General features: G+C 39.8%; 1 protein-coding gene across 4 annotated transcripts in view; it reads left to right on the forward strand.

Moving 5' to 3' along the window:
* Positions 1-3,200: 3,200 nt before the first annotated feature.
* The window catches only part of BOD1L1 (biorientation of chromosomes in cell division 1 like 1), a 36,965-nt gene continuing 18,938 nt past the window's right edge, over positions 3,201-21,227 (forward strand). For all 4 annotated transcript variants that reach the window (XR_210638.5, XR_005859302.2, XR_006939145.1 and 1 more), the window contains exons 1-10: positions 3,201-3,617; positions 3,980-4,104; positions 5,286-5,476; positions 6,608-7,198; positions 7,594-7,743; positions 8,977-9,143; positions 10,379-10,502; positions 11,346-11,490; positions 12,576-12,651; positions 13,482-19,590. Coding sequence is in view for 1 of the 4 variants with exons in the window: in XM_420784.8 (XP_420784.4) it covers positions 3,411-3,617; positions 3,980-4,104; positions 5,286-5,476; positions 6,608-7,198; positions 7,594-7,743; positions 8,977-9,143; positions 10,379-10,502; positions 11,346-11,490; positions 12,576-12,651; positions 13,482-19,590 (7,885 nt within the window). In the remaining 3 variants the exon portion in view is untranslated. The remainder of the gene's footprint in view (positions 3,618-3,979; positions 4,105-5,285; positions 5,477-6,607; positions 7,199-7,593; positions 7,744-8,976; positions 9,144-10,378; positions 10,503-11,345; positions 11,491-12,575; positions 12,652-13,481; positions 19,591-21,227) is intronic.

The raw sequence follows: 21,227 nt of genomic DNA on the forward strand, positions 1-21,227 counted from the left end.
CTATGGGTCACCACCCTCTATGTGAAAAACTTCCTCCTAATATCCAACCTAAACCTCCCCTGTCCCAGTTTAAAACCATTCCCCCTTGTCCTGTCACTATCCACCCTTGTAAACAGCCATTCCCCTTCCTGTTTATACGCTCCCTTTAAGTACGGGAAGGCCACAATAAGGTCTCCCCGGAGCCTTCTCTTCTCCAGACTAAACAAGCACAGTTCCCTCAACCTTTCCTCATAGGAGAGGTGCTCCAGCCCTTTATGGATGAAGCACAAAACCTCAGCAATACTGAGGCACCATTTTTCTGCTGTTTCAAAACAGCTTCTACTAGACTGTAATTCTGGTGTTGCTCTCAGATGTAATAATTTTGACTTTTTGTATTAAGTCCCCGATTGGCAAACACAAGAAAATGTGACACTTTTTTTAACCAGAGATGATCATGAAATATACTGTTTATGCATCAGGGATGCACATTCTCACAACAAATCAATTCATCACTGAAGGCTCAGTGTTTTATTGTTCCACAATAAACAACACATAAGCTACACAGCAAAAGAAAATAAGCCTCACAAAATGGAGCGACAATGATGACACAGATGGTACAAAGCACAGACGTTACCACATATGTGGAAGATGAACTGAGCAATTCAGTTGGGGTGAATTCCTAGCTGGTGTTAGACAGCTTTAGAGATTTTACTATCCAAGAATCTGCTCAGGTATTTCAGTCATTCCTGATGAAACTTGAATTCTTCTGAACAGCTCCCTCTTCTGTGTATCCTTATTTGTAAAAAGACTACAGAGATTACAGAGATTGTTTAATTTAAATTATTGTTTTATTATCAAGAGGCTTTTAGTTTCTGTTACAGCATCTTCCCAAAGGACAATGTGCAGTTGGACCCAGACAACCAAAAAAAAAACAAGCCATCTTCAGCTAGCATTGAGGATTAACGTTCTGCAGCGCTGGATTACTTAATTTTGTTCATAAAATATGTGGAAAGCCTGCAACAGCGAGTAAGTTGTGGGTAACCTGGGATGATAGGAAACTCACAGCACAGAACAATCACATTAAACTGTTGAATCAATTAGAGTATGGGCTGCTTGTTACAATAGTTTCAGACCAGGGGGCATAACTGAACCCTGTTAACCCTAAAATTCCTAAATCCCATTCATGGATTCCTGCTCTCAAGTATTTTCATGGCACATTCATTAACACAGCTTGAGACAAAGACCACAGGTATTCCAGGCTGTGATGTCTTCTGGATGAGTGGTATGCTGTTCAGTGAAGCAAGTATATCACTTGTGCTGTTTAAAGGGTGGGGTTTTTTATTCCATTTTCTGCATTACTCTTGAATTTTTGTGAAAATAGAAATATATGTATGTATGTATATAAATGTAAGTTGCATTGCTTTTTCCTAAAAAAAAAAAAAACCCAAGACTTAAAATGTTGCTAATTTGCCAATGAAGTCCGATTTTTTCATCCTCTATCATAGCTACACACAATTTCTAAAATTAGCAGTGCATTTACAAAAATGACACTCTTGACTTCTGCACTTTATTGCTTACTGCTACATGACCTTTAGTCAGCAGTGACAATACTTTTCTTTATTGAGAAAAGATGTAACAGATCCAATAGACCTCATGCCGGCATATACCAGTAGGGGCTGTACCAGGCTCCAAGGTACAGACTTCATAACGCTCTTAAACCTTGGTGCTTTCGTCCTCCAAGAGATTCCAGCTTTTATCAGTTACTCTCCAGTATTCACAGATACTTTCACAATACCATTAAATACTTGTCAGATTTATATGGAGACCTAATCATCTAGATAGAATCACAGAATCGTTAAGGTTGGAAAAGAACTTTAAGATCATCTAGTCCAACCATCAACCCATCAGCACCATGCCCGCTAACCATGTCCCTCATTGCCACATCTCCACATTTCTTGAATGCTTCTAGGGATGGTGACTCCACCACCTCCCTGGGCAACCTGTCCCAGTGCCTCACTACTGTTCTGAGAAGAGTGTTTTCCTAATAGATATAACTTACAGTAGGACAGCTAGAGACAAGCTTTATACTTCTAACTTGCTTTCAAGTCTGCAGTAACAGTCCTGAGACTCCAACCTTTGCAGTCAAACAGATCTTTAATGATGATTAACATTTGTAGTTGAACAAGATCTCCACTCATCACATCATACAATTTGTGTAACAAGAACATTAATAGTGTCAAGTCTCTTTTATAACTCAGGAAGCCACTCTTCATAGGTATTTATACCCCTTTTCATTCTTATACGTTCCAGAGCTCAGCCACCTACAGCGGGAAGTGACGGGAGAGCAAAACCACACCAAACACAGTCACTAATGAGATTACCTTCTGTATTTTCACATTTTTTATTTATTGGCTTTGGTGTCCTGATTTAGTCACAGTACATCAGCCTACAGATCACTAGCCTGCCGTTCACACCAAGTTCAAAGCAACAGGAGATATTCAGTGACCAGAGGAGTCAAGAGATTTTATTCTGAACAGTTGTGGCTGTAATACAGAGAAAAATAAAGGTAAGTAAGTAAATTGAAAACAGGAGACAGCTTGAAAACTTCTATTACAAGAACAAGCATGGAATACCCTAAAATCTAAAGCAAATATGCTTGAACTATTTAGAATACTGTCACCCAGTAGTTTCTAGAAGCCTTACAGAGCCAGAGTAAATGCTTTTACTTGCTGGGGTAACCGCAGAGACAGGACTGGGACACTCAACCCTCCTAACACGCTGTAGCCGCCCTCCAACTACGTAACGCCCACTGCCCCAGGCGGCACCGGAAGCAGCACCCCGCAGGCCCCGCCCCCAACCGCCGCCGTGGCCCCGCCCCGTGCCTGAGGGAGGAAGCGCGCGGCGCTGCCTCCACCATGATGGCGGCCAGCGCAGGAAGGGGCGGGGCGCGGGGCGGAGCGGCGAGGGCGCCGGCGGGGAGCGCGCAGCGGCGCAGCGGCGGATGGCAGGGATGGCGGGTTCCCCGCGGCCCCCGCGCTGCCCGCGGCGCCCGGCCGCGGCTGAGGCGCGGCCGGTCGCCGCGGGCAACGCGGGGGACGCTGCCTCGACCCCTCTCCGGCCCGCTCCCCGCCGCCGCAGCCGGATCGGGGCCTCGCAGCGGCGGGCCGCCGGCGGCCCCGCCCCCTCCGTCCCCTTAAAGGGCCCGCGGGTGCCGCGCGCGGCTCTGCCAGTGCTCGCCTCGCGCCGATGGCGCCGCTCTCGGCTGCGGCGCTGCTTCCCCTCTGGTCGCCTCTCGCTTCCTCCCTCCGTTCCCTTTCGCTTCCGGGGTCACAGCCGCCGCGGCCGCCGCTCGGGAACCAGCCCCGTCCCGGGGCCCGGCCGGGAGAGCCGGCTGCCTCGCTCCTCGCAGGCCGCGCCGTCCCGCCGTCCCCATGGCCAGCAACCCTCAGCCGCAGCCCCCGCCGCCGCCGCCCCCGCCGCCACCCCCGCAGCAACAGCCGCCGCTGCCGGGGGCCGGGGCCGGCGCGGGGAGCGGCGCGGCGGAGCCGGAGCTGGTCTCCATGATCGTCAGTCACCTCAAGAGCCAGGGGCTCTTCGACCAGTTCCGCCGCGACTGCCTGGCCGACGTGGACACCAAGGTGCGGGAGGGCGGGCGGCGGTGCCCGGGGGCTGCCGGCTCCGCTCCCTGGGCGCGAGGCCGGGCCGGGTGGGACGGAGGTGAGGGGCGGCCGCGCGGGCCGTTGGAGCTCGCGCCTCTCCTCAGCTGTTACGCGGGGCGAAGCTGAGGCCGCGTTCTCGGAGGGCGGCGGTGCGAGCGCGGCTGTTGGTGCTGAGCCGTTCCTGCAGCGCGCGTTAAACACGTTGCAGCCCTCGTAGGAAGCCGAGAGCGGCAGCTGCCTGCGGCCGGCCGCCGTGAGGCCTCCGGCTACTCCAGCCGTCGGAGGGATAGCCGTTCACCGTCCAACCTCTCTCTTCTCTTGTGCTTTGTTTTTTTCCTCAGCCTGCCTATCAGAATTTGAGACAGCGTGTTGATAACTTTGTTTGCAACCATTTGGCCACTCATACCTGGAGCCCTCATCTCAACAAGAACCAGCTGAGAAATAACATTAGGCAGCAGGTTCTCAAGTAAGTGGTACTTTTGGGGTTTCTGTTGGAATGCACTCATGCTCTGTGGCAGCTAGCTGGGGCTGTAGGTCAGTTGTAAGCTGCCTGTTCTCTTTCAAGCGACTTCTAGATAAGCTTTTTTTTTTTATTTAAGCAAATGGTGGTATTATTTCAATTAGCACATTGTCATCAGCATTAGCCAGAGTTAGGCTTCAAATGTTATTTTGTTTGTTTGGAGCTGATCCAGTGATGGAAGGCTTGTTTCTGACTTGGGATGTTTCATCCCAGCTCAGAATAACCTTTACTATTTTTTCTTAGTGAGAAATAAATACAGTTGGTATTACCTGATTTTAAACCAAGAGTAATTAATAGAATTTGATAGATAAAGCCCTGCAGAGTGCAAAGTGCAAATCACGAAACACAAAACTGGAGGTAAATCTGCCCAGAGCGAGAAAAGCTTTTGTGGGACTGCTCTTACATCAAAATGATGTCACGTGCTTCTCTAATGCTTGATTATTTTGTTAATGTTCCGTTAGTTTTACTTCTTAAAAAGTAGTCATAAGAAGCATTGGGAAGCTTCTTTAAGTAGAGTGAGTTCTGTTGCTGAATTGGGTCATACAAAGGATTTGTGAACAAATGCGTTTAGTTATGAGTTAGTGACTTTTGGTCTAGAGAAAATCCTAAGGTAAAAAGTTCTCTATTGTCACTCAATTTGTTACTTGAGATTAAAGGTGTTCTATAAAGCTGTACAAACTCTGAGTTGTCACAATGTCCTTCCGTGAAAAGTGCTTTAGGACAGTGGCTGATAAATCTGTTCCTCATGCTGTCCAAAATTTGTTTGTTTTATGCCATGGGAGTTGATAAGATCAGATTCCTTCTTAATTTTTTCCCCAAAATATACTTTTACAGTTAGTTAACATTTGTAGACATAACCAATAATGACACAGCCACAGGCTGTTCTGTTGTGTCATTTCCATGCAATTGGATCACTGGATTTCTTAGACTTTTTCTTAGTTCATAAGGTGTTAGAGCTGTGGAAATACAGACAGCTGACTAAATACATACCTGAGTGATGTTCAGGAAACATTAGTGCTTCACTTGAAGTGTTTAGGAGTGTTTGCATGATATCTAAATGAACACGTCATTAAAGACATTCTCCAAAAGTTATTTTCTTATTAAGTGTGAATGTAACTTTGTTCCAGGTCTGGAATGCTGGAATCTGGAATTGACAGAATTATTTCTCAGGTTGTGGATCCAAAGATCAACCACACATTCAGACCTCAGGTGGAAAAAGCTGTCCATGAATTTTTAGCAACACTGAATCACAAAGAAGAGGCAGGCCCCAGTACAGCTCCTAGTGAGGAGAAAATGGATGCATCTGTTGCAGTGCAAGGTATTCTACCTCTTGCGTTAGTAGTCTACTATCAAAAGTTTCTGTTTTCTTTAAGAAGGGGAGCATTGACTAGGTTTGTTGCTAGCAGAGAACCATTGGTATCCCTATTGGCAAGCTGAGCTCCAGGCAGCATGTAATTATACTTGTCTCTTGCTACAGTTATAAAGTTAGAAGGTGAGAAAGATGTTAACGTGTATCACTTTGTCACTTCTACTTGAGCTTACAGGGGATCCATTTACTGTGTGGAGGAAAGTTGGTCTTAGGCTCTGGCCCTGTAAGTGTTGTATGAAGTGAAACATAGTTATATGAAAAGAATGATTTAATTTTTTATGCTTTGGTAGATGAAAAGAGGTTATCTGGAAGACATTTGTCTGAATTCTGTTGCTATGTGCTAAGGTTCTCTCGGGAGCTTAAGATCTGCTGCAAATCAGCTAATCCTTAGTTTGTTTATAAACACATCACTTTGTTTGTTTTTTTATTTATATTGCCCTGTATCAGCTTCTAAAGACTTTGGCAGGTATTTGTCCATTCTTTCCCTTCCTAAGAGACTCCACAGCAGTTCATCTACTTGTAACCAGACCCTTTATTTAAATCCTAGCTCTTTTCCTGTGGGGCCCGCTTCCTTTAAAGTAAGTGGGTTAACAAGCCAGCTGCAGCTCCCAGTACTAGTCCAGTTAACCCTTTCTCACCCATATTCAAAATTTGTTTTAAGAGAATAGAAAAGTGATATGATATTTTGATAGCTCTGTTATTCCCTAATCAGTACACTGAGTTCATTTCTGATGTCATTTATGAAGATAGCAAGGGGAAGAGATGTAGAATTCATGTGGCAGTATGCTTCTCCCTAGCCTACTGATGGTAAAGTTGAGCATCCTTCTCATAGACCATCCTTGCTTTCTCTTGAAGATTGTAACATCTTGTTCTTTATTTTTTAATTACTGAAATCTCTAGATGCAAAATCAGTGAATATTTTGGTTAATCTTATTTATTTTAAATGGAGTATTAATTCTTTTTTCTTTTGACTTTCTTAATGTCATTGTCATTCTAGCTAAATAGGTACTTTCCTTCAAACATTACCACTGTGGAAAATGATAGAAACTAACTTAACTGTTCTCTTTCTTCCTGTTCAAGGTGTATCTACTACAGCTCCTAGTGGTAATGTAGCTAGTGATGCGATGTCCATTTTGGAAACAATAACTTCTCTGAACCAAGAAGCAAGTGCTGCCAGGGCTTCAACAGATAATTCAAGTTCCAAGAACAGTGACAAAGCTGCAAAAAGACTGTTATCTCAGCAGAGTGTTGATGGTAGCACAGAGAGAAACATGGAAGACTTGCCAGATAAAGAGAAAGCAATTTCTGATCTTTCTGGAGAAGGAGCTGAAACGTTTGTGAAGTGTGAAGATTCAAATGAGCTTCCTTGCCAAAGTGAAGAAATGAAAAATTCAGCAAAGGATACCAGTAGTTCATCTGTTACAATTAAAGATACAAGTAAAGAAATACAACAGGATAGTGAGGATCAGAAGAGTAAATTAATAGATAAATGTGAAAAGAAACCAGAAGGTGATAGGAGAAAAGAAAAGAAAGAAAAACTTGATAAGAAGAAAAGTGATGATACCACTAAGTCAAAAGAAGAGAAACAAGTGAAAGAGTCAGAACCAGTGAAACAGTTAGTTCCAGAAAAAAATAGCAATAAACATAAAGCATCTGAAAGTACTAAAGAAGGTATGATATGGGCAACACTCTTTCTTAAAATATGGATGTGTTAAAGTGTATTCAGTAGCTGAATTAAAAATGTGTGTGGGAGCGTATCTTTTCTGCTAGTTCTCACACACTAGCCACACTTAGCTCACAGCTCATCTCCTTTCGCTGAGGTACATGAATCAGGACATGTAGATCTTTGATTCAGGTGTGTGCCTCTCTGGTCATGTGTTATTCCAACAAGATCTCAGAGTTCCCACTCAGCAGTTTAAGGTGTTGAAATCTTTTTTTTTTTCCTTTTGCTATTTCTTATTCTTAAGACTTTGTTTTCAGTGTTAAAATAACTTTTTTTTTTGTAAGAAAAGCTTCTCAAATACAATGTGCTGTATTACAACTTCTCTCTTTTTCTCCTTGGCAAGAGCATACATCACTAGATTCAGATACGGACGTACTCAGTGACATCACTGTCAGCTCTGTCCATACTAGTGACCTTTCTTCCTTTGAAGAGGAAAGTGAAGAAGAACCTGTGATTTCTGACAGTACTGAAGAGGGGGAGATCACATCAGATGGTAAACCAATTAAATTGTTAATTGCGGTGGTAAAATTGCAAGAAATAATATGCAACTCTTTTGTGATTTGAATATGTCCTCTACCAAATTTGATGTTTTGCAATATTTTGTGTTGTACCTGGGAGATTTTAAATGTGGACTGGTAGTATTCATGCAATCATGAAGGTTGAATAGCAGATGTTTTTTGAGTCTTTTTTTTGTAATAGTATTATATATGCTAAATGTTGTAAATCTTACTTGTACTACAGTGTTTAATAGAGAACAGAACCACTGAAGTGATGGATATGAGGCTTTGCAATGAGATTTTAGCTTCCTTTTTGCCAGAAACATAGCATAACACTGAAGTGATTTGTTAGTGATCCTGCAGTACTGGTTGTATTTCACTTTGACTTTATTTTCAGAGCTTTAGATTTGCTTGTATTTCCAAATTCTACTTGGCCACAGCAGAAGAAACATGAATTAGTCTAGCTTTAAGAGTTGGGAAATACTAAACCTGTTCTCTGGCTGGATTACATTTTGTAGTTTTCTTTGTCTTGAGCAGACCATAGATGCTTAATGATTTCTGCTGATATTAATCTGAGCTTATCTTTTCTGCTCTAAAAATACTCTGTAGAAGCACTCAATTTCTTGTATGTTCTCTGGCTTTGATGTTTCCTGTAAACATGACAGATTGCCTGAAGTGAAAACAAGCCTGAAGTATGTTTCAAGGGTGTGAATGCATTGTATGGTATGAAGCATAAGTGCTTTTGCACCATCTCTGATAATGCTGATAAATAAAATCTATTTCCATTTTACTCAAATATTACGTTAGTGTAAACAAGTATGTTCTGTTCATGTATTTTCAGCAAACCTATCTAGTTTAAGATTTTAAACAGTGTACAAATTTTTGATGTAGGAATTAAGCTTAGTTTAATACAAAGCAGAGGTAATATTCTGACTTACACAGCGCTGGAAGTAGCTAAATGCTGTAGATATAAAGCAACATGATTTCGGGTATGAGGACTGAGCCCTTCATCATCATTTGTTTTTCTTTTAGCACCTTAAAATTTTTTTTTAGCTGAACAATGTACATAAATTAATATACGTACCAGGTTTCAGTAATTCAATGGTATTTTGAACTTTATGTTTTTGAGGAACGTAAATTAAGTTTGGTGTGGCTTGTTTCTTCAAAAGTGATGTTGAGAGTACTGCCTTAATTTATTAATCTCTCCGTACACTTAACTAACTTTTCAGATGAAGAGGAAAAAAACAAAAATAAGACAAAGCCTCATACTAATGAACTGAGTGATGGGAGAGCCAAGCCGGTTCGTCATGCTTATGTTCGTAAGCCTTTTTTGTACTCCAAATACTTCAGTGATTCTGATGATGAACGAACTGTAGAGCAACGTCGCCAGTCCATTGTAAGTTTGAGTTCTGTTACTGCTCAGTGTCTTAACTCCTTGAACTTTACAGCAGCAAAATTTCACTTCTTATTTGGCCCTGGATTGTAAGGAGGATGTTAGTTTTGTTTTGTGTTACTTCTGTTCCTTCTTCAGACTTTAACCTGTATTGCAGGCTATAAAGCAGTACACTCCAGGGAAACACTTTGCTGGGTATAGTTAAAAGGCTTCTGGTGGAGGTTTAAAAAAACAAACAAACAAACACCTCCATGCACACAAAAAACCACACTTAATGGCTTTGACATCTTTTCCCTGACTCTCAAATGAACAGTGTTCTGGTGTTAATAACAGAGAGTTTACTAAGTACATGCAAGCTCTTCACTGGTGCATTCATTCTTGCTTGAGTCATTGTGTGAAGATTAGGAACTGCCACAGACAGACCAAAAAAGAATCCCTAAACAAATCAATAACAAAAAAATAGTCCTAGGTGGTTTTAATATATGTAATGAGAACTTAAGTGGAAGAAGTAAGTATCCTTTATCTACCTATGGTCTGCCTTCAGTGTGGTTTTGTGTAGTATGGGCCAAAGCTAATTACTTCAAGCTAACTCCTTATATGATTTCTTTACAAATGCGTTTCTCACTGTCCCTGAAGTCAGTAGTTGTCACATTTCTGCAGGCAGCGAGAAGAGAAGTTTAAATACGTTTCTTCTGGAAGAAAGCACACTAAACAGGAACCAGCAGTTCTTTTAGACCTTTCTGCTGTATCTAAATGCATGTTCTTAGGAATGTTCTTTGACCCAAGCTAATGCTGAGGACTTGGGGGTGGTGAGTAAGATAGGGTCTGTATTTTGCTTATGCATTTGAGGTTCATAGAACTGGGGGGAAAAGAAAAAAAAATCAGAAAAAAAGCATTAGTAGATCAGTTATACCTAAGTCTCTTTAATTATTTTATATCTAACACCTATAAACTTTTTTCCTGCTTTTTTTTCTTTTATGTAAATATTTATATAAATTAAGTATCTCCGTTGAAGAAGTTTCGGTCTCTATCTGCTGTGTTGAGCAGCAGCGAAACTCTTTGGGACGCAGCTAGTTTCATCTCACAGGAGTACTAGAGGATTCCATTCAATTTGTCATAAATCTTTCAAAGTACTATTATTTTTTTTTCTTTGACTCAAGCCAAAGCGTTCTGTATATCTGTAGAATATTCTTTTGACCTAATGATAAATTGTCTTTTTCTTCCTTGTGTACCTCCAGGCCAAAGAAAAAGAAGAGAGACTCCTAAGAAGACGAATGAATAGAGAGAGACTTGAAGAGAAACGTAAACAGAAAACTGCAGAAAAAACAAAGTCTCTGAAAAGTGGAAGTCAAAATGCTAAAGGTGTGAATATTTTAACCTTTTCTTTTCTTTTTTTTTTTTTGGCCTGTTGTGGTTCAATCCAGTAGGTGGCTAAGGACCACGGAATCATTTGCTCGCTCCCCCTCTTCCTAATAAGTTGGAGGAAAGAGTCGAGGGGAAAAAACTAACAAGGTAGAACTCACAGGTTGAGATAAAACCATATACTAAGATATAAAGAGAGACAGAGATAACAAGCAATGCACAAGCAGTTGTTCACCATCCCCTGATCAATGGCCAGCTAGCCTCCAAGCAGTGGAATGGAGAGAGAGAGATGAACTTCCATTCCCCCCTTAACTCCTTCCGCTTGGTGCCATATTGTATGGAGTATCCCTTTGGCTGGTTTAAGTCAGCTCTCCTGATTCTGTTCATTCTGAGCTCCTTAGGCCCTTTTCTGTGAATAGCCTTGGCTCTGTACAACACTGTTTAGCAGCACCTATAGACATCAGTGTATTATGAATGTTGTTTTTCTCATAGAGCCCAAACATAGCATCATACCAGACACTCGGAAGAAAACAATTATATCCCAGCTGAAACTAAGACGGGAAAATTTTTAATTTTAAGGGAAAATAACTTTCAGGATAAAATTATGACAACAGGTCTATCTTCATTTCTATTGAAAGTCCAATGTTTGAATAATCTGATTTCTGGTTTCAGTATATGCGTAATTAAATTGCTTGATTACCCATGATTATATTGCTTGTATACCCATATACATTAGTATTTGCTACACTTTAGTAATCTGTACTGCTTTCAGTTACATATATATTACTGCTTTAGCTATAAAGACATAGTGAATTATTTCACTATTTGTGTATTATGTTTCAGGAAAAAGTGGCTTGAATTTGGAAGAACCATCAGCAAGAAGTCTTGAGTCAAAAACTACTGGTACCAGCATTAAGGATGTGCTTAAAGAACAGAAATTCTTAGAAAAAAAAGTAGCCTTGAGCAGAAAAAGGAAAAGAGATTCAAGGTATTTGTGTATTTAGTCAAAAGAAGTGAAATCTTCACAAATTCATTTCTGTAGATTAAATAGATTCTCTTCAACTTTGCAGTTGGCCTTACTTATTTAAACAATTTCTTTCTAAGATACTTGGTTAATTTTGTTACTAATAAGTATGAACTTAGGGCTGCTTAATATACTGACACTCAGCAGCCTTTGTGTGACTTCCTATGCGCAGAATAGTAATAAAAAGACATGAGAATGGACAGCTGTCAGATGTTTATGCATCTAGTAGGAAAAAATATGTGATGTATCTCCATTAACTTTCATTTTTGGATCTGGCAGAGTTCCTAATATGTATTTAATGTTTTGTATTCTGTCATGTTTGTTTTGGTTTTTTTCCAAGCTTTTCATTACTACATTTTCATTCACTTACCTTGTTTCTTGACTTCCTTAAGGAAGTAAGATTTAAAAAAACAAAAAAAAAAACCCACCATCAGATAGTAGTGAAGCTAATTGACTGCTTGTGTATGTATTTATAATTGGCACATACGCATAAAAAAAACAATACATTACACAGAGCAGCATAAGCTGGCATGCTGGAATGTACTTTACGGTTGTTCCATAAGAATAACTTTATTTGCTCTATGTTCAACTCACCCTGGTCTTTAATTTCATATTTTGTATTTGTGCACCTATGCATATCTGTCTACATGCATGTGTAGATACAGTAAATGAGCCACATTTCTGAAAGATAAATATATTTTTTTTTCAATTTTTTTTCCTTATAATGGAGAGTGTTAGATTTTTTTTCTTTATTCTTTTTTTTCTTTTTTAACAAAAATCTATTAACTATTTTAGAGGGACAACTGTAGTACTAATGTTGTCATGCTCATGCTACCTGCTTTAAAGCAGCGTTGTCCAAAGGACATCTGTGAAGTTGGTACACATAGTTTAGACAAACTATATAGTCAAAAGTTTTGTAACCATGTTCTACTTCAGTATTTCAGTGTACATTTGTCTCATCTTCAGCTTTAAGAGCAGAAGTTTACAAAGTCATGTTAGTTTTGAGTTGTTATTTTCTTTCTGATTGCTTGTCCAAATACCTGTTTCAGGCATGTTGAAGATGGTTGGAAAAAGAAATACGAGCCATCTGAAGATGATTCTAAGGAAGCGCAGAAGACAATTGAGGTATGTGTCTCTTTAGGCTAATAAAATTAATTTCAAAAAGAACTACTATTATGATCTTCTTAATTGCAATAATGCTTGTATGGATGTACGAACAAAACTTCATGCTATTGCAGCATTTGTTCTTATGAATTGTTTTTTTTCCTGCTTCTACTGCTCTAACATTACTGCAATTCTGTTTTCTGAATTCTAGTAAATGTTAGTTTGTGTTGTTTATGTATTTGGTGCTGATTCATTTTGTCCTGGAAGGGAGAGGATTTGAGCTGTATTATGTAAATCGTGTTGGACTTCACAAAGAGCTAAGTCTGTCTTACATGCAAAGACTTGATAAGTTTGATCATCTTGAACTTTTTCCTGAAAGGCTGTAAGAGTATAGTTTCACTAGTTAAAAATCCTTTTTTTTTTTTTTTAAGTTGTGTATTTAGCAACAATGTTATTACCAAGAAAGTGATAGGCAGAAGTTTCACTAGACGTCTAGAGCTACCTGGTATGAGTTTCTGGATTTTGTTTAAGCATTGTAACATTTTTGAAGCAAGACATGGAATATTTAAAATGGTTATTGTCCATTTAAAGATCTATTTAAATTGTTTTTTAAAAGGAAAGGTCACTTTATAAAGTAATATTCAAGGTCAAGCTGATTGTCAAATCATGTTTCTTTTGGCTTTCTCAATAGCAATGAGTTGAAATAAGAATTGATGAGAAAAATTAATCTTATTACAATACGTGGGTTCCCTGCTGTATTGTTCTTAAAGTTAATTTGCTTTCAACTATTGTCAGTTATGTAGTGAAGGAACTCTAACATCTGCCTACGTATATTTAACTTTCTTTTGCAGACTTGTGAAAAAAATTCTTCAAAAGAATTAAAGCATAACCATGGCAAAACTGAAACCTCTAAACCACCTAGAAGACTTTCAGAATCAGTACATTCAGCTGAGGAAAACAAAACTGATTCTAAAGTGGAAAAAGAGCATAAAAGAAAAACGTCCACCTCTCTTCATACTGAAGGAACCCAACAGGACATTGAAACAAAGGACCCAAAAAGACAACTGGAAAGAGCAGAAGCCAATACTGATGAACTACAGAAGCAGAAAACCGTATTTAAAAATGAAAAACATCCCAAAAAAGATAGTGATGCAGAAATTCAACATATGAGAAATGCTGCCAGAAAAGAAGCCAAGTCTCACAGAGATAAAAATGAAAAGGAAGTAACGGCATTAGAAGATAAACTTTCTTTAAAGCACAAATGTAAAGGAGATGGTATTCATAAATCAGTTGAAGATGTTGAACTCCATTCTTCTGAGAAAAGTTTGAAAGGAGAGGATGGTGCTCAGAAACATAATCAACAAATGAAGATTTCTTCAGATGACAAATCTGAAAGAAAAACTAAACACCGAAGTGAACGGAAAATATCAGTAACTGGAAAAGATGGAAAAGGTATTTCTGATTCCACTTTAAAAGCTGAAGAGTTACTTCGTAAGGAAAATAAAAAAGACAGACACCTCTCAACAGAAAAATCAAGAGCAGAATACAAGTCCAAAAGGTCTCTGAGTGATTCTAGGCCACAGAAGGATTCTACAAGTGCCTCAAAGCCACTTTCTTCTGTATCGCACAAAAGAAGTGAAAGTTACTCAGAAGAAAAACATGAAATAAAATCAACTAACTCTGACTGTAACTTGAAACAAGAAGATGGTGTTCCTAAAGACAGACGAAGATCTAAGAGCCTTGCAGAGGACAAAATTTTATTGAAGTCTAAGTCAAAGAGTCATAGTAAACAATTGAAATCATCTGAAACAGAATTACAGGAAAATTTAGCAAAACAAGATACTAGTCAGAAACTGGACAAAGATAAGAACATGGAAGAGAATGATTCAGATAAACAACACAATTCCAAAAATGAAGATAAAATGTCTGAGGAGAGTGGTGCTGATTTTGAGCTTGAAAGTGGAATGCAGTCAACTCAGGGATCACAAAAAGATTCCAGTCACAGAGTTAAGTTGCACTCCGGAGAAAGAGGATCAGTAAAAGAGAAATGCAGAGGTGACAAAGATGTAAGTAACTCCAGGCTAGAAAGAAAGTTCTCTGTTGAAGGTCACAAAAGCAGAAGCATAAAGCACAGCAACAAGGAAATAAAGAAAAAGGAAGAATGTACCAAAGTAGAGGATAAAGATATGAAAGAAATGGACGGTGGACATGAAAAAGTAATGGGCATCACAGTGACAGTGGACAAAAAACAAAGTAAAAAGGTATCCTGTGAAAACAGAAAAGGCAGTATATCAAACCACAATTTGCTTGGAGAGGAAAAGCAATCAGTTGGTGTAACTGTAAGCAGCTCTCTTCCAGTCCCTCAAAAGTCAAATACGAATAGTGATGATATGTGTTCTGGTCATGAGGGAGAGATGATGGAACTTGATTTGGATGAAACAAAAGTACAAGAAGAATCTATAGTGGGAGGAAAAAGCATTCTGAATTCAGTCCAAGCCACAGATGCCAAATACACAGCAAAAGAAAAAATCTCTTCTGTAAGTAAAGAGTTAAAACACAGCTTGGCAGATCTTGAAGCTTCTGAATCAAAGTTTCTGGCTGCAGTTGATAAAACTAATAAACAAGAAGATACCCCTAATAAGCAAGTTGGTGCCTTAGATACTTTATCCAAACAAACATCAGTGGATCAAGGACTCCATAAAGAAGGAGCTTATAAAATGGGTGTTGTATCTGGAAAAAGTCATAGAATCTTACTGAATGCCCCCAGTAAGGATCGAGCTTCAGAAGACAGCAGAAAACCAAAGAATTTTAAAACTGTGATAAATTCTAATGCAGATAATGTTCCTTTAGCAGTTAATTCTCTCAGAGAAGATGCTGCTGATCCAAAGTCCATGGATATGGATATCTCTGATTTTACACATTCTTTGGGTAGTATGTCTAGTACATCTAAAGAAGAATGCCATAATTCAGATGGGACTTCCTTGTTTGAAGATGAGGCAGCTTCGAAGAATGGTGCAACACAGGTTGTATACATGAAACAAGAAGATAGTGTAGTGTTGAGTTCTATTGTGAAAGGTGGTGATGACAACACTAAGACAAGCAATATAGAAAAAGATAATGAGGCACCCCATCCTGATGAGCAAGCAATGGAAAACTGTGCAGCTGGCTCACCTATTCAAGATAATGACAAAGCATCAAAATTAGAAAGCACTCCAAGAAGTGAGTTGAAAATAAAAGAAGAAAGCTTGAAGACTTGTGTGACTGAAGACTGTGAAGATGTACCAACAAAAGAACTAAAAAAACTGAAAAAGAAAGAGTGCTTGAATACAGATTTCTCCACAAAGGGAGAAAGAAGCACAATGATGGATAATGTGAAACAGAATGAGACGTGTGATACTTATAATGTGATACAATCTTCCTCTGTGTTAGCGTCTAAAAGAGAGCCTGAGGAAGCAGTCAAAGACTCTGTTCCAGCTACTGGGCAAGAAGGGAATAGTAGCGTAGAAGATAAAAATGAAAGCAGTGCTGTAGGTACCAGTGCAGGAAGCAGTAAACTTAGTTTGTTGTACAGCAGTGTACAAACAGTTCCAGCCACTGTGATAGGGACTAGCACAGAAAAGATTGAGAGCACTGTAATGGCCTCTAGTACAGAAGAAAGAGTTGAAGGTGCATCACATTCTGAAAAGGAAAGTGATGCTACAACCACTTGCTCAGAAGAAGAAAGTGAGATGGCATTAATCTGCACAAGCATAGAAGCCGATGAAGGTTTCACAACAGGCATATGGGTAAAAAGCGGTGAGGGGAGTAGTTTCATTACAGGAACAGATATTGGTGAGTGTACAGTTACAGCAGCAGAAGAAGGTGGTGGCAGTGTTGTCACTGAAGGATTAGCAGAAAGTGAGAGCTTTCTAACAAGTACAAAAGAAGAAGAAAATGATGACTACGCCATGATTGACGCAGAAGAAAGTGGTAAGGATTCAGTCAATGAAAGTGGAGTAGAAAATGAAGATAGTGTGAATAGTGCTGGAGCAGAAGAAAAAGATGATGCTGTAACTAGTGCGGGCTCTGAAGAGAAGCGAAAGACCTTGACGTGTGGAGGTGCAGGCAAATTAGAAAGTTCTGTGTCCTGCTTAGGTGAAGTGGAGAGTGATGGTGCTGTAACTAGTGCAGGTACGGAATCAGGTGAAGGATCAACAAGTGGTGACAGTTCACGTGAATTTAGGGGCAATATGAGAGCTGGCCAAGTAAAAGAACACGAAAGTACTGTGACTTGCACAGGTGCAGAAGAAAGAGGTCCTAACTTCATTATGTGTTCAGTAACTGGTACGGATGCCCATGGAGAAGGTTCTGTAAGTGGGGCATGTATTGCAGTGGTCACCAATAACAATACCACGACTGGAACTACTGGTGACAAATGTGAGGATACTATAAATGGTGAAAGTACAGTGACCAGCACAGGCATAACTCCAGAAGATGATGCTGAAATTTCAGTTGTCTGTACGGGACTAGAAGACAGCAATGAAGGTTTTGCAGTTTGTTTAGATACTGAAAAATGTGAAAGTGCAATGGACAGCACAGGGACAAAGGAGGAAGCTAGTATCACTATAGTCAGCATTGGTCCCTGTGATGATGAAGGTTTTGTGACTAGTACAGGCTCCAAAGAAGAGGATGAAGAAGGTGAGGGCATTGTGACCAGTACTGGAAGAGGAAATGAAGAAATGGAACATACTTCTACTTGTACAGGAACAGAAGGTGAAAACACACTAATCTGTATAGGTGCAGAAGAAGGTGAAAGTTCCATTATCTGCATAGTTGCTGAACAAATGGAAGCTGAGTCAGGACTGGCAGGCACAAAGATAAATAAGCTTACTGTTGACAGCATGACAGATGCAGAGAAAGAAACTAATTGTGGCACAAACTGCAAAAGTGCTAAAGGGATAGTTGAAAGCAGTGTAACCAGTGCAAGTGCTGATGATGAGGATGCTGTGGCTGCATGCATAGAAAAACATGAAGGTACCTTGATTTCCTTACATGCTGAGGACTGTGAAGGCCCCATGACTAGTGCTATGACTCTGCAAGATAGAGGTCAGCCTGGTGCTGAAGAGCACGAGAATGCCATGACCTGTGGCAGCGGAGAACTTGATGGCTCTATAAGTAGTGCCATTCCAAAGGGAGATGAGAATTCTTTTATTCCTGCTGACAGAGAGGAAAAAATTAAAGGTGATATCATCTCTACCAGTACAGTGGAAGGAAGTGATGCTCCCTTACATTCAGCTATAGATGCTGAGGAAGGTCCACTTACCGTTGCAAGAGCAAATGAAAGTGGGGAAAGCTCTATGATCTCAGTCGATGTTGAAGGCACAGAGGTGCCCATGTCCAGCACAGCTACAGAATTTAAAGAGTGTGTGCTTGCTTTTAGCAGTAAACAGGACAAAGATGAATGCACCATGATTTCCACTAGTATTGTAGAAGAATTTGAGGCTCCTATGTCTAGTGCCACTATTGAATACAATGGTCAGCTCCCCTCTGTGAAAACAAAAGAAAGAAATGAAAGTACAGAGGTCTCTATAGGTACAGAAATATATGACATTCCCATGCCCAGTGCATCCAGTGCAGGAGGAGATGAAAGTCACTCAGCTGCTAGCAGTAAAGAAGAAAAAGATGAGTGTGCTATGATTTCCACAAGTGTTGTGGAAGAACAAGTAATCCTGATGTCAGGTGAGGTCACAGAGGAGACAGTTCAAGATATCTCAGAAACACAGTCTAAAAATGAAACAGTAATGATCTCTACAAGTACAGCAGAATGTTTTGAAGCTCCTATGTCTAGTGTAGCTGCACAAGATGAAAATAAACTCACTGCTTCAGAAACAGAAGGGAGATATGAAGCTGCTGTGATCACCACAAGTATGGCAGAAGAATGTGAAATAGTCCTGATCAGCGCAGCACCACAAACTGAAGATCAGCTCCTTGTAGCAGAGGGAGATGAAGAGGATATCTCTCCAAATGCATCAGAGGAATGTAAGATTGTAGAGACCACTGCTACTGTAGATGAGCAGTTTGGACTAGCTGCTTTCAATACAGATGCAAGAGGCAAAGGTTCTGTGATATTTGTGGGAGAATGTGGAGGTCCTGTGCTGAGGGTTGCCACCAACAGTGAAGATCATGATGCAGCTTCAAGCATAGGAAATAAAGAAGAAGGAGCAGTGATCGCTCTGAGCACAATGGAAGAATGTGATAGTCTCTTCACATTTACTGTCATAGAAGAAAGTCAACTTGATGCTGAGAGTTCAGAAGTAAAAGACAAAAGTGAGGAAGTTTTTAATACTGCTAACCAAATTGAATGCATCCTATCAACTGCAGGCCCAGAAAAAAGCGGTAATTCTTTGCTTGTCATTGGTCAAGAGAATGAGACCCATGAAAGTGTTGTGAGGGGAGCATCAGCAGCATCTCAGATGACTGTAGACAGTGAAATCACAGAAGCTGATGAAAATTCAGTCAATCTCATGAATGTAGATGAAGCCCTCTGCGTGGAGATCAGTACAGAGACTGCTGTGAGCCCAAGTCCTTCCTCAGAGGTAAACGAGGATGATGAGCAAGCTGAAGATGTGTTGCATGAGAATATTACATCAGAACTCTCTTGCATCATTTCAGAAGCATCAGTAGAAAGTGAAACATTAAGGGATATAAACTATAACTCAAATGTGCTTTTAGAAAGTGACTTTTCTGAAATAAGGACTCCATTGCCTGGGGAACGAACTCCTTCCTTAGTTTCTGCAAGTGAATTAACTGTAAATAACCACAATGAAGAGACCGTAGAAGCAGAATTGGGGGAGAAAAGTGGCTGTCCTGTGTTGCATGTGGAAGAGCTATATGGGAGCAATGATAAAATGAACTTGGTCAAAGTAGATGATACAGGAATTGAAGTTACTTTTCAGAAAAATAATACAACCTTTAATTCAGGTAAGGATTTCTGTGGGGTTTTGTTCTCTCTTGAGTTGAGTTTATAGATGTCCTTAATAAATGCTTTTTTACCATGACTAGAATTAGCAATAACTTGTGCTGTTCAGATATACCGGACTTCCTTGTAGTTTGCAAAGTACTTGCTAATTTAATTATGAATTGATGAAAAATAGTTAAGCATGTAATTCTGTCAGTATTGGTGTGACTGAAGAAATTAGTATCTGAGGTGTGTTGAAAGAAATGTTATTAGTTTGCAGAAAGAATATTAAAGAGTATCAACTTAAAATTATGAGTTAATATCTTGTTTGCAAGAGGTAATTGTCATGGAGTTATAGGTTTTGCTACCAATGTTCAGAAATTCAAAAATAATTTTATAGGAAGGAGGATGTATTTTGTATAGACACATATGTTCAGCACTTTAAAAATGGCAACTTTGTAGTGATCTTTGGAGATCAAGAATGACCGTCTTTAATCATAACTGCAGATTTTCTCAGGACTTTAAAAAAAAAAAAAAAATGTAGATTCATTCTCTTTATAGAGTCATAGAATGGCTTAGGTTGTAGGGAACCTTGAAGATCATCTAGTTCCAACCCACCCTGCTATGGGCTGGGTTGCCACCCACCACATCAGACTGCCCAGTGCCCCATCTGACCTGGCCTTGAACATCTCCAAAGATGAAGAATCCACAGCCTCTCTGGGCATCCTGTTCCAGTGCCTCACCACCCTCTGAGTTAAAACAAAACAAAACAAAAAACAGAAAACAACCAAACAAAAAAACCCACTTCTTCCTAATGTCTAACCTAAATCTCCTCTCTTTTACTTTAAAGCCATTCCCCTTTGTCCTGTCATTATCAGACTGTATAAAAAGTTGGTCCTCCTCCTGCTTGTAAGTTCTCACTTCAAGTGCTGGAAGCCCACAGTGAGATCTGTCTGGAGCCTTCCCTTCTCCAAGCTATACAAGTCCAACTCCTTCAACCTGTCATCATAGGAGAAGTGCTCTAGCCCTTTCATCATCTTCGTGGCCCTCCTCTGGACCCGCTCCTACAACTCCACATCCTTCCTGTACTGGGAGCCCCGGACTTGGGCACACTTAGACTGAACTCTTACACTGATTTTTCTGAATTATTTTCTTGTCGATACACCAATACACTTGAAATAGTCATCCTTCATGTTACTAGAGGAATTGGGCAATGATCCTAAATAAACAAATATTTTAGGTCAGCAATGATTGTAGGTATCTATTTTAGATACAATACTTGTGATAGCATATGGCACTGAGAATGTGATGGCATTAAGAACATCATGTTTTATTTCCAGTTCCATTTTTCTTAGAGGGTTATTACTTTAAGTGAATTTGCATGGTTGCAAGTTCCTTAAAATACCACGTAACGAGCATTCTTCTTCTTTCAGCATTTCTTACTCTCCAGATTAGCCGCAACGCCTGGTTTAGGAAATAATAAATTCTTTAAAGATCAAGTTTGTTGTAGATTTTGGAGGAATTAAATGGTAGAAAAATCAGTAGAGAAATCAACCTATCTTTGTGTACACTAATGGGGATGGGCTGCTCTTCAAATATTTATTTTAAAAGGCATTTTCATGTTTGACTTTGCTGTTGTTTCAGAGGTGCACTAAAATTT

Source organism: Gallus gallus, chromosome 4 (genome assembly GCF_016699485.2).
Source record: "Gallus gallus isolate bGalGal1 chromosome 4, bGalGal1.mat.broiler.GRCg7b, whole genome shotgun sequence".
NCBI classification, from domain to species: Eukaryota; Metazoa; Chordata; class Aves; order Galliformes; family Phasianidae; genus Gallus; species Gallus gallus.